At 44.1% G+C, this 12,112-nt stretch overlaps 1 protein-coding gene across 1 annotated transcript; it reads left to right on the forward strand.

The window, feature by feature from the left end:
* The first annotated feature begins 1,556 nt into the window (after positions 1 to 1,556).
* Positions 1,557 to 11,889, forward strand: LOC123182907 (seed lectin-like). Its single transcript, XM_044595580.1, has 3 exons — positions 1,557 to 2,991; positions 9,111 to 9,290; positions 11,602 to 11,889. The coding sequence occupies exons 1-2, from the start codon at positions 1,577 to 1,579 to the stop codon at positions 9,112 to 9,114; spliced, it is 1,419 nt and encodes a 472-aa protein (XP_044451515.1). The 5' UTR covers positions 1,557 to 1,576; the 3' UTR covers positions 9,115 to 9,290; positions 11,602 to 11,889.
* The last annotated feature ends 223 nt before the right edge of the window (positions 11,890 to 12,112 follow it).

Here is a 12,112-nt window from a genome sequence, read left to right on the forward strand (position 1 = left end):
GACTTTTCGGCCAACCGCTGGCCAAAAAGAACTTTTCGGCCAACAGTTGGCCAAAAAGTTCCTCTTCAGCCAACACCGGCTCTACTGTTTTAGAAAATTCATATCAATTGAGATTTCTAGTATTTTAATTTGATTCTTTTTGCATTAGATTAGAAATTTTATGAAGTTTCTGTAGATATCAAGTTTGACTTGATTTGAAAGTTTGAATTTGAATTTTTATGAATTTGCTCAAATCACTAGATTGCCTATAATTTGAGCTAGGAGTATTCTTTTTAGATGGTTCTTTTTGCTACTGATTCTTTGTGACTTTGTTTAAGAGTAGTAATTAATTGGTGATTTTTAGGATTATTTAAAATTAGGTTTCATGAAAACAGTTCTGTTTTAGTGTTTTATAGGTTTTGTGCTATTTCTTTTAATTTTAATTGCTTTAAATTGTTTTCTTTGTCAATTAATCTCCACGTGTCAAAAAGAATATGTCAAAAAAACTAAAGAAAACAATTTAAAGCAATTAAAATTAAAAGAAATAGCACAAAACCTATAAAACACTAAAACAGAACTGTTTTCATGAAAACCTAATTTTAAATAATCCTAAAATTCACCAATTAATTACTACTCATAAACAAAGTCACAAAGAACCAGTAGCAAAAAGAACCATCTAAAAATAATACTCCTAGCTCAAATTATAGGCAATCTAGTGATTTGAGCAAATTCATAAAAATTCAAATTCAAACTTTTAAATCTAGTCAAACTTGATATCTACAGAAACTTCATAAAATTTCTAATCTAATGCAAAAAGAATCAAATTAAAATACTAAAAATCCTAATTGATATGGATTTTCTAAAACAGTAGAGCAGGTGTTGGCCGAAGAGGGACTCTTTGGTCAACTGTTGGCCGAAAAGTCCTATTTGGGCAACGGTTGGCCGAAAAGTCCTTTTTGGCCAACGGTTGGCCGAAAAGTCTTTCTTCGGCCAACATGAAGCCAATAGGATGATACTTTTGATTTTTCTGCATTAAGGTGTATAGTTTCCGAATTTGCTATAAAAATCATCATAGTTTTAAAAATAAATCCTCGGCAAATACGTTGCCGAGTGAGAATTCGCTTTCACCGAGTTTTCCCGGAACAAGGGAAACTCGGAAATTCAAGTAGTTGGGCCCCCGTCCATGTCTCTTGCATGTGTTCCACCTGTATTTGTTCTGACTGAACTCTTGGCAGTAAACATAATGGCACAGTTCCCAAGAAAAATGTTAATAACGGTGTAACAGTCCAAAATATTTGTCGGCCTGGCCTGGACGTCGTTCTCTTCCGAGAAACTTGATAAGATGATGCCGATCGGCCGGACTAGTGGACGCAACGAAGGATATGGTGCGCATGCTAGTCCACTTGTCACTCTCCTTGAACGTTCGTGCTGTACGCACATTACTATTGTTGTCCTGGGCGGCTGGGCCTAAGATGACACTTACAGTGGTTCAGACTTTTATGTCTATCTACATCTACAACTAGAAAGGGGGCATGTTAGCACGTGCGTGCGCCACTATTGCCAGTGGAGTCCTCGATCAGAACTCGGAGCAACAGCAATGGCTGAGCTGAAGCTATGCTTGTGCTCAAGTAGCGATCTCCTCGTCTTGTGCTTCTTGCTCCTCGGTGTACATGTCCATCATGCGACCGCCATCTCGTTCAACTACAACTCCTTCAGCTCCGGTGATTTCCGAGAGGAGGATGACGCGATGGTCACCGACGGCAGGATTGAGCTCGTCGGCGACGAGGCCGGCGGTCGAGCAAGGGGCCGCGTCCTGTACAAGCAGGCGGCGCAGCTCTGGGACGGCGTCAAGGGCGAGACGGCCAGCTTCACCACGAGCTTCAACTTCAGCATCCAGTCCCTGCCTGGCCGGAGCAGCACCCCCGGGCACGGCATGACGTTCTTCGTCGCGCCCTACATGCCCGAAATGCCGCAGGAGTCCTACGACGGCTGCCTTGGGCTCTTCGACGAGAAACATGTTCCGGAAAGCGGGACGACGGCGATCTCCGCCAACGCCTCCGGCAGCGCCAGCTTCGTCGCCGTGGAGTTCGACACCCACCGTGACGCGTGGGACCCCAGCAGCCGGCACATCGGCGTAGACGTCAACAACGTCGACTCACGCGGCAACTTCAGGATCTTGCCGGAAGGCAGCCTCGTGGACGCCGGCGTGATTTCTTCGACGGTGAACTACGACAACGCCACGGCGAGGCTGAACGTCGTCCTCCGCGTCAGTGGCGCCGAGTATGCCCTCGGCGCTACCGTCGACTTCCGAAGCTTGCTGCCGGAGCAGGTCGCGTTAGGCTTCTCGGCGGCCACCGGTGATGCCTTCGGCAGCAGTCACACGTTACTCTCGTGGTCCTTCCACTCCACGCTCCCGACAAGGAACGGCACTCCCCTCCCATCTACCTCGCCGTCGTCAACCAAGAAGGCCACCCTACAACTCAGAGCCGGGGTTGCCGCCGCGGCCGTGCTGGTGCTCCTGCTCGCGGTCGCCGTGGCGGTGCTGCTCCGGCGTGCGAGCAGGAGAAACAGGCAACCAGACGACAAAGACATGCTCGCCGGCGACATGACTCCGGACTCCCTCGACGCAGACGGCGATGAGTTCGGTTCCAGCACGGGACCCCGGCCGATCCCGTACGCCAGCCTAGCGGCGGCGACGCGGAACTTCGCGGAGGAAGGGAAGCTGGGGCAGGGCGGATCCGGGTCGGTGTACCGGGGCCACATGAAAGAACTCGGCGGCCGCGATGTCGCCGTCAAGGTGTTCCTGCGAGGGGCGTCCTTGGAGGGGAGGAAGGAGTACAGGTCGGAGGTCACCATCATCAGCAGACTGCGCCACCGGAATTTTGTGCAGCTAATCGGCTGGTGCCATGGCCGCAGGCGGCTGCTGCTGGTCTACGAGCTCGTCCACAACGGCAGCCTCGATGGGTACCTCTACAGCAACAGCAAAAACGACGTTCTGACTTGGCAAGTTAGGTACGCATGCTTCGAGCCACGTGCACATCCATGTCATTCCAGTCGCATTCTTTACTTACTTTTCTACCTCGACTAAACGAGCCTAACTTTTGGCTAACACTTATTATGGACTAGCTAGAAAAATCGTCGTATCATTTGAACTGTCTTTTTCTAGCTTTGAATTGATTGAGTCCATTGAGATCTAAATTCTTGGTCGATGCTATTTCTTAGGCTTTTTTTAGCAACAGAGTATTACTTCTATTTTATTATGCGGTTTTGATATTTCTTTGGCTTTTCCAATAATAGCCTGTATTGCTTTTTTCACTACCAGAATTTGGCACTTTACCGAGTGCCCGACAATGGGAGAAAAGCACTGGGCTAAAGGTTTGCTGAGTGTTGGCAAACAAGTTTGCCGAGTCTTATTTGTCGGGCACTCGCAAACTCTTTTGCTGAGTGTAAAAAAAAGCACTCGACAATGAAATAGTCTAGATGAAACAGAGTCGAATGGTGCCATTGTCACGTGCTGCAATGGTAGTTTGCCAAGTGTTGCACTCGGCAAAAGTTGAGGGGTTTGCTGAGTGTTACACTTGGCAAATCATTTTAGCGTAATTAAAGAAAACATGGGCGACCTGATCCTAGCCCGGCCATCCTACACGGGGTCGCCGGGATGCCTGGTGGCAGGTTGGGAAGACCATAACAGCAAGGATCCCCTTGTGCATCTTCGGTTGTGCGACGCAGGTAGAGGGCGACGGTCGCGGGGTTGCCATTGAGCTCAGTGGAAGCGGCATTGGCGAGCGAGTGCTCGGGACACATGCTCCACAAAGCTCCATCTCCATTAGGACAAGGCCGTCGCGTTGTAGTGCCCCTGGACGCGCCGGAGGTGGCCGTTGCCACCGCGTATAGCTGCCTCATGAGGAGGGAGGAGATGGTCGTGCGTGCGCGTCTATTCGCTGCCTCTGGGTGTTGTTGGCTCCTGAGGAGGAAGCAGCTGGCTCTGAGACGAGAGTGACCGGAAAGTCAAGCAAGTGCCACGACCGTGGGTGAAATTCTAGGAGTCGACCCTAGATGTTTGGTAGTGGTAGCGACAACATGCCCGCATGGTCTTTGGCGACGCCGCCTCAAGAATAGAGTGGGGATTGGGTGAAGGGAGAGAGAGTTAGAAGAGAGAGAGAGGGATTGATCGAGAAGCGAGGAAGGAATAGGCAGCCATTGGATCTATGGGAATGAAACGGTGGGAAGGTATGATCCATGGAAGGGTGTCTTTACCGAGTGTCTCTGAAAATGCACATGGAAACATAGACTCATTAAACACAAAGAGGAATTATTTTTCTTTTTCCTCTTTCGTCTTCTTTCTTTCCTCTTTTTTCTTCTCTTTCATTTTTTGTGTAAGGCCTAAACATAGACTCATTAAACACAAACATGAATTGTTAAAATATTTTCTTGAACTATTTCATGGACTTGCAGTTAAAAATTGAATTATATTAACTAAATATCTAGAAAATGCACTTAATGACCTAAATATATTAAATGGATTCCAAAAATACTAAATTTTCACATGTGTCATGTAATGGTGTATTTTGAATGTAGAAAAAAAATTAATGGCCAACGGATGAAGCAGGGATCGCTTCACCTTTAAACCTGATCCGTTCCCTTTTGAAACCACAATTCTTTCTAGGAGGTGCAACTTTTATGAATCCTTCTCAATTTTTTACCATAGTTTCTAGCGGTCATATAATGACACCATGCCAAATTTCATGTTTTTTAGAATTTGTTCATATGTTCGGAATTTCAAAACCAATAACCTCCATCTTTGCGGTCAAGTCTTCGCACCCTAATGTTTGAAATTTCTTTCCTTTTTTGGGATTGGCTTAAACATACTCAAGAACACAAATAGGATCTTTAACCCTATTTTACCAAATTTGCATGCACTTGTAGTTCAAATTTTAATTATATTCACTAATACTTAGAAAATGCACTTGATGACTTAAATATAGAAAACGGACCCGAAAAATTTCTAATTTTGACATGGAACATGTCATGGTGTATATTGTGTAGATTTTATTTTCAAGGCCAACAGATGAAGCAGCAATCACCTAGCCTTCAAACTTGACCCATTCCCTCTTGAAACTATGATTATTCCTTGGAGATGGTTCGATTTCTAAGCAGTTCAGATCACAACTTTTATGATAACTTCTCAATTTTTATCACCGCCTTTAGGGATCATATAATGACATAATGTCAAGTTTGATGTTTTTTAGACTTTGTTTGCACTTTTAATAAAAAATAAAAAAAACCAATAACCTACATGATGTTTGGGGTCAAGTCTCTTGACACCTTCATGTTTGGAATTCCTTTTATTATTTTGAGTATAGCCTAAACATAGACTCAAGAATACAAATAGGAATTTTCATAGACGGTCCACACTCGTACGTACACGACTAAAAGCTATGAAAGCAAGTCAAGCAGTGCCAGATGATGATAAAAGTTAATTCTTGGATTGGACATTCTAGCGGCATTCAGAACTTAGTCGGAGTGCTTGAATTTCAAATACTAGCATGCCAGCGGCTGTGAGTGAGGAGTTGAACCCCAATATAGAGTAGTGGACTTCAGAATTCAGATCGTGGTGGGCGGGAAAAGAAGAGTTCCGCTCCAGAATATTTGTACCGTCGAGTTATACAGGGGTCAATGCAGTCACGTTGCTTGTAACTGCACTAATAGATTTTATAAAGCGAGTCAACAGGTGAAGGCGCATTCCCAAAATCTGCCTCCGAGGTGGGCTGCGAGAAAGGATAAAATCTCAGCTAGGGCTCCTCGCCGCCGGGGGGATCTCTCTGATCTGGTATGGGTGCAGAAGGGTCTGTTCCAGTCAGGCGTGTTCTCGGTGGATGATTGTCATCCTGCAGGGCAGGCTGATTGGCTTCCAACTCCTAAGTTTTTCAACTTCTCGAGGGATTTCTGGGGGAGACGTGAAGGAAGAGTTCCTTACGCGGCGATCGTGAAGAAGATGGCAGGCGCAGGAGGGCAAGGATCCAGAAGAGGGAGATACGATGCGGGGAGGGGGAGGAATGAAGGAGGGCGTATAATTCCCCCTACGGCGCAGGAGGCTGAATCAGTTGCTCATCCGCCTCCTCCAGTCCGTCAGGTGACCCCCGCCAGATCTAATCCTCCTGTCTCCATTTATGCCAAACCTCCAATTGTCCCCTTGGCTGCGGCACCACCGATGATGAATCACGGGGCACAGATGTATCCTCAGTATGGGGGGTGGAACCCGCAATTTGCTCTGGTTGGTCCCTGGGTGCCACAGCCGCAGTATCCATATCAGTTCATTCCCCCGCCTGCAGGGCACCCGGCAAGTTTTCATGCGCCAATGCAAAGCAGTGGGAGCCAAGCAGGTAGCGTTGGGCAGGCTGGCGCAGGCAAGAGCAAGAAGAAGTAGAAGAAACCTGCTGGAAAGGCTGAACAGAGGAAAACTGATGAGACGGATCAAAGTTCAGATTCTGGTGAACCTTTTCGCATAGATCCGAAGTATGCAGGTGCCATATGCTACAACTGCGGTTTGCCTGGTCACTTCGTGGGGATGTGCTCTGTCCCAAAAATCTGTTTCATCTACAGAAACCCTAGTCATCATATGGATGTCTGTCCAACTTGGTATAAAACCTATCCTTTCAGCCAGTACCTGGGCAGTGCAAACAGTGGTCTGGGATTCTACCACATTGAGACTGGGGAAAAGAGTGATGCTAATTGGCTCAACTTTGGTAATGTTGGGCTGGTGTCTGTTCAGGAGGGTGAGATTAGTGCCAAGGAGCTGGAGAAATGCTTTACTGATATGTGGAAGACTAATTGGCCATGGCAAATCAGAGCTTATGATGAGAAGCAATATTTGGTCAGATTTCCACCCAACAAAAAGATCCAGGACTTGGTTGAATATCCATCCGTCAATCTCAAGAAGAAAGGGATGACCATCCTATTTAAAGATTGGAATGGAGAGCTCCCAGCCTATGACAGTCTACAGGAAATATGGATTGAAATTGGAGGACTGCCACCTAAGTGGTGCTCTTGGAATGTAATTGCTCAGATTACATCCTCTCTGGGTTTCTTATTGAATGTTGACTGGCATGGCATTTTCAGGAGTTTTTATGAGAAGGTGAGGGTCCAAGTAGCTGTCAGAGATCCCACAAAAATTCCTGAGGATAGAATGTTTGAATTTTGTCAAGAATTATTTCTGGTGACCTTCAGAGTGGAGGATGATACTCTTATGGCCTCACCACATGACCCCAGTGATCCTGGTGAAGATGATCAAGCTGAACATGATAAAGAAGAGGATGAGGAAATTGATGATGATGACCTTCTGGGTGAAGAAATGAGGAGAGGACATGAAAGTGGAAAGACACATGCACCTGATGGTAGACCCACCCCTACATCTAGAGGGACAAGGAATACTCTGGCCCTTGTTACTCCTGCTCCTACAGCTGACATGGAGAAAATCTCTGTTAAAAAAGGGCAAGGTGCTCCACTTGCCAAAAGCTATCTGGATGTAGCTAAGAAAAGACCTGCTTTGAACATCTCTGGAGCTTTGCTAGCTCAATTTGAAGAGGCAGTGGGCTGTAACGAAAAAGGGGACAAGATCTTGGAACCCCCTCCAAATGGCAAGGGTAAGTGGGGACCTGTCATTGCTACAAGAGTCAGTGCCAGGATACAGGGAAGTGGGGTACCCAGCCTAAAGAAAGCTCAGGAGCTGAAACAAATCCAAAATCTGGAAGTACCCAAAGGTAAGAAAAATCCTGGTTTTAAGAATTCTTTTAGTTGCTTAGATGATAATGTACTTGTTGATATAGCTGATAAAGCTGGGGTGATCCTTGGTGGGGATCCAACTCAAATCACTTGTAACATTAAGATCATTAAGTAGCTGGAAGATGCTAGATTAGATAAGTTCCATCAGGACAACCCTGACATGTTTCTACCACCTAACATTGATGTTAGTGGTGAGGAATTTGTTCATGGTGAGAAACCTGATTTAAATTTTGATTTCCCTTCTTCTAGTACTCACATTAGTGAGATACAGGAGGCTGATCATCCTTGGTTAGAGGTGAGCAGTAAAAAAGGGAGTAGATCTAGGAGGAAAATTTATTTCCCTGATAAATGATAGGTTTATTTTGGAATGCTAGGGGCCTAAATGGGCCTCATAAGAGCTTGAGAGTGCAAGAGCTTATGAAAGCACACTGCCCTGATTTTGTATGTATTTCTGAAATGAAGAAAAATGATTTTACCTTGTCTCAACTGGAATCTTTAGACTCCAGGAATGATTTCCTTTGGAAATGGCTGCCTGCAGTGGATACAGCTGGAGGCATATTAATTGGTCTTAAGGAGGATACCATTGAGATCATATCTTGTAACATATATAAATTTTGTGTTTCTTGCCTTCTTAAAAATAGAAAGGACCTTAAAGAATGGAGACTTATCTCTGTTTATGGTTCTGCATATGATGAAGGCAAGCTTGACTTTATTAATGAATTACACAATGTAGTAGTTGGGTGGGGTGGTCCCACCATTGTAGGTGGGGATTTTAATCTTACCAGAACTGCTGCTGAGAAATCAACTGGTGCTATCAATCAACACTGGGCTGATCTGTTCAATGAATGGATTAATAAATTTAGTCTGATAGAGATTAGCAATATTGGTAGGAGGTTCACTTGGGGTAACAATCAGGAGGATATGATTATGGCAACTCTAGACAGGGTCTTTGTAACTACTGACTAGGAAGCTATGTTCCCTGCAGTACATTTGAAAGCACTACCTAGGGTTGCCAGTGATCACACACCTTTGTTGTTGGACTCTGGGGGTATACCTGCTGCTAAACATAAGATGTTTAGATTTGAAAAATGGTGGATTGGTATGGAAGGTTTTGATGAACTTGTTCACAAAACCTAGATATACCAAGTGTTTGCATACCAAAGCAATTGATATTTGGCAGTTTAAAATTAGGCTGTTAAGAAAGGTCCTTAAGGGCTGGAGTATTAATATAGAAGCTTCTAAGAATAGGCTTAAGCAGTCTTTAGTTGCTGAATACAATTGCTTGGATATAATGGCTGAAACTCAACCTTTATCCCCTGTTTCTAAAGAGAGAATGAAAAAAATTTCAGGTGAGCTGCAGGACATATGGAGAAGGGAAGAAACTAAGGCCAGACAGAGATCTAGGGAGAGAGAAGTACTGGAGGGGGAACTAAATACATGCTACTTTCAAGCTGTTGCAAACCAGAAGAGAAGGAAAAAACAGATTGCAATGCTGGAAGGAGAGAATGGACCTGTTGAAGACCCTAAAGGTATCCTAGACCTTACTGTTCAGTTTTATAAAAAGCTTTTTGGCTTTACCCCTAAGCCTAATATTCATCTTAAGGAAGGGTTTTGGGGGAGAGGATGGGTTAGTTTCTAGGGCCCATAATGAAAAACTTGATGCTCCTTTTTCTGAGGAAGAAATCAAGACTGCTGTCTTTGGCTCTTATGCTGAAGGGGCCCCAGGCCCAGATGGCTTCTCCTTCCTATTTTATCAACGCTTTTGGGATTTGATTAAGCCAGACTTGCTTGCTCTCTTTGCAGATTGGGAGAATGGAGAGCTTGATTTATATAGGCTTAATTTCTCTCTTCTTACTCTGGTTCCTAAAGAACCTAATGCTATTAGACTAGAAAGATTTAGACCTCTTGCCATGACTAATTGTAGTTTTAAAATCTTTTCTAAATGTTGTACTAATAGGTTTGGCCCAGTGTGTGATGATATTATTTTACAAAACCAAACTGCCTTTATGAAAGGGAGGTTCATTATGGAGAGTATAGTTGCTTCTCATCTGATTGTTCACTCTCTGGCCTCCTCTAAACTTCCTATTTTTGTTTTTAAGCTAGCCTATGAGAAAGCTTATGACATGATTAATAGAGATTTTCTTTTTGAAGTGCTATCCAGTAGAGGCTTTAGCCCCAAATGGATTGAGAGAATTAGAACTCTAATAGTTGATGGATCTATTGGTATCAGAGTTAATGACACCAATAGTGATTTCTTTATTACAGGTAAAGGGGTGAAACAGGGTGACCCTATTTCCCCTCTACTTTTTAATGTGGTGGCTGATGCATTCACTAGAATGTTAATTGAAGCAGCCATGCACAATTTGATATCTGGTGTTTTCCCAAAAAACAAACCTTCTGGGATTATCAGTATGCAGTATGCTGAGGATACTCTACTTTTCATGAGTAAGAATTTAGATCATGCCAAAAATCTCAAATGGATCCTGTCATGCTTTGAGCAAATGTCTGGCATGAGAATTAACTTTCACAAATGTGACTTGGTTCCCATCAATGTAGATGGGGACGAAGCCCAAATTTTTGCCCAAATTTTGGGATGTAGATTAGGTGGGTTCCCCATTAAATATCTAGGTGCCCTTCTTCATTATACTAAGTTGAAGAGAGAGGATCTGCAACCCATTGTTGATAAGATTCTTAAAAAAGCCTCTGGGTGGAGAGGACGTCTCTTATCCATAGGTAAGAGACGAGTGCTGGTCCAAGCTAACTTGGCTAGCATCCCTGCCTATTTGATGGGGGTAATTAAACTCCCAAAATGGGCAACCACTCTTATCAACTCGCATTTGGCTAACTGTTTTTGGGATGACTATGAAGGCCATCATAAATACCACCTAACATCTTGGGGAACTGTTGCCCTCAAAAAACAACATGGTGGTCTTGGTATTACTAATATTGCTGATCTAAATTTATGCCTCCTTGCTTCTTGGGCTAAAAGGTATTTTTCTGGAGACAATAAGATTTGGAAACTTATCATTGATGATAAGTACCACACTGGTAAACCAAACATATTTGCTTGCTCCAGTAATGGGGCCTCCCCTCTCTGGAAAGGTTTCTGTGGGCCATTAAAGCCTCCAAGATGGGCTACTCTTGGGTGGTAGGGAATGGCAAGAAGATTCATTTTTGGGAGGATCAGTGGTTTGGGAATGCACCACTATCTGCTCAATTCTAGGATTTATATTCTTTGGCTAATGAGCACATCATTTCTATTTATAAAATCTGGGATGGAATTGATCTTAAGATCAATTTTAGGAGGTGTCTGAGGGGTGATCAAATCTCTGACTGGATGGACCTTGTCTCCATTGCTTTTAAAGATTGTGGGGATACTCCAGTATGGAAGTATAGTGCAAATGGGCAATACTCGGTTAAATCCTTTTACAACATTGTAAACATTAGAGGTATCTTACCTGTCCATACACAACATGTGTGGAAGCTGAAGATTGTCCCTAGAGTACAAATTTTTCTTTGGTTAGTCTATAATAATAAGATCTTAACCAGGGACAATCTTGATAAGAGGCAGCATGTCCCAGACATGACCTGCATGTTTTGCTCTAAAGCAGAATCTTGCCAGCATCTATTTTTGATTATGTAGTGTCGATTGAACTCTGGAGAGCTATTGCGGACATATTAGGAGTTGGCAAGATCTCTAATATTGAGAATCTTGCGACCTGGTGGGTGTCCAATAAGAAACACGCAGTGGTGAATGCTTTACATGCAGCTGTGATGTGGGCTCTCTAGAAGATCAGGAATGACCTGTGTTTCAATCGATCTGTATGGTGTGGTATGCAGAAAATCTGGAGACAGGTGGCCTTGGAGCTAGCAGCGTGGGAGGTCCTGTTCTCAAGTGATGCAAGAACGCAGGTCTCTGCTATGGTGAAAAAACTCGAGAAGCTGGCCAGAGATCCTCCTATGCTGATGTGGTCAGACCCCGATTGATCCTTTCAAGATGCACAGGGGGCGGGACTGATGAGTAAAAGAGAAGAAAGAAGATTAAAAAAATGTTGTTGTTACTCTCTTTCTGTCTGTTTGAAGAGTAGACTAGATGAAGATCCCCCTATGTACCTTTTATATTTTACTTTCTATTCAGTAGACTTGAGCTTGATGTTAGCTATTTAGCCTGGTGCAGTTTAGTCCCAGGTAGCTTCTATCTTGTGCTGAGACAGCTGTATTGCTGTGCTCCATGGGCTGTATGGGTGAATGCTTGTCACACTGGTTTCGTTGCTTGCAATGGAATCGGGGCTGCGTGCCCTTTTGCTCTAAAAAAATAGGTTTTATAAACTACTCCCTTTGTCCCATAAGT

This window comes from Triticum aestivum, chromosome 1A (assembly GCF_018294505.1).
Source record: "Triticum aestivum cultivar Chinese Spring chromosome 1A, IWGSC CS RefSeq v2.1, whole genome shotgun sequence".
Classification (NCBI taxonomy): Eukaryota; Viridiplantae; Streptophyta; class Magnoliopsida; order Poales; family Poaceae; genus Triticum; species Triticum aestivum.

Coding starts and splice junctions, on each gene's coding strand:
- LOC123182907 (XM_044595580.1), top strand. CDS start 1,577: ATGGCTGAGCTGAAGCTATGCTTGTGCTCAAGTAGCGATCTCCTCGTC.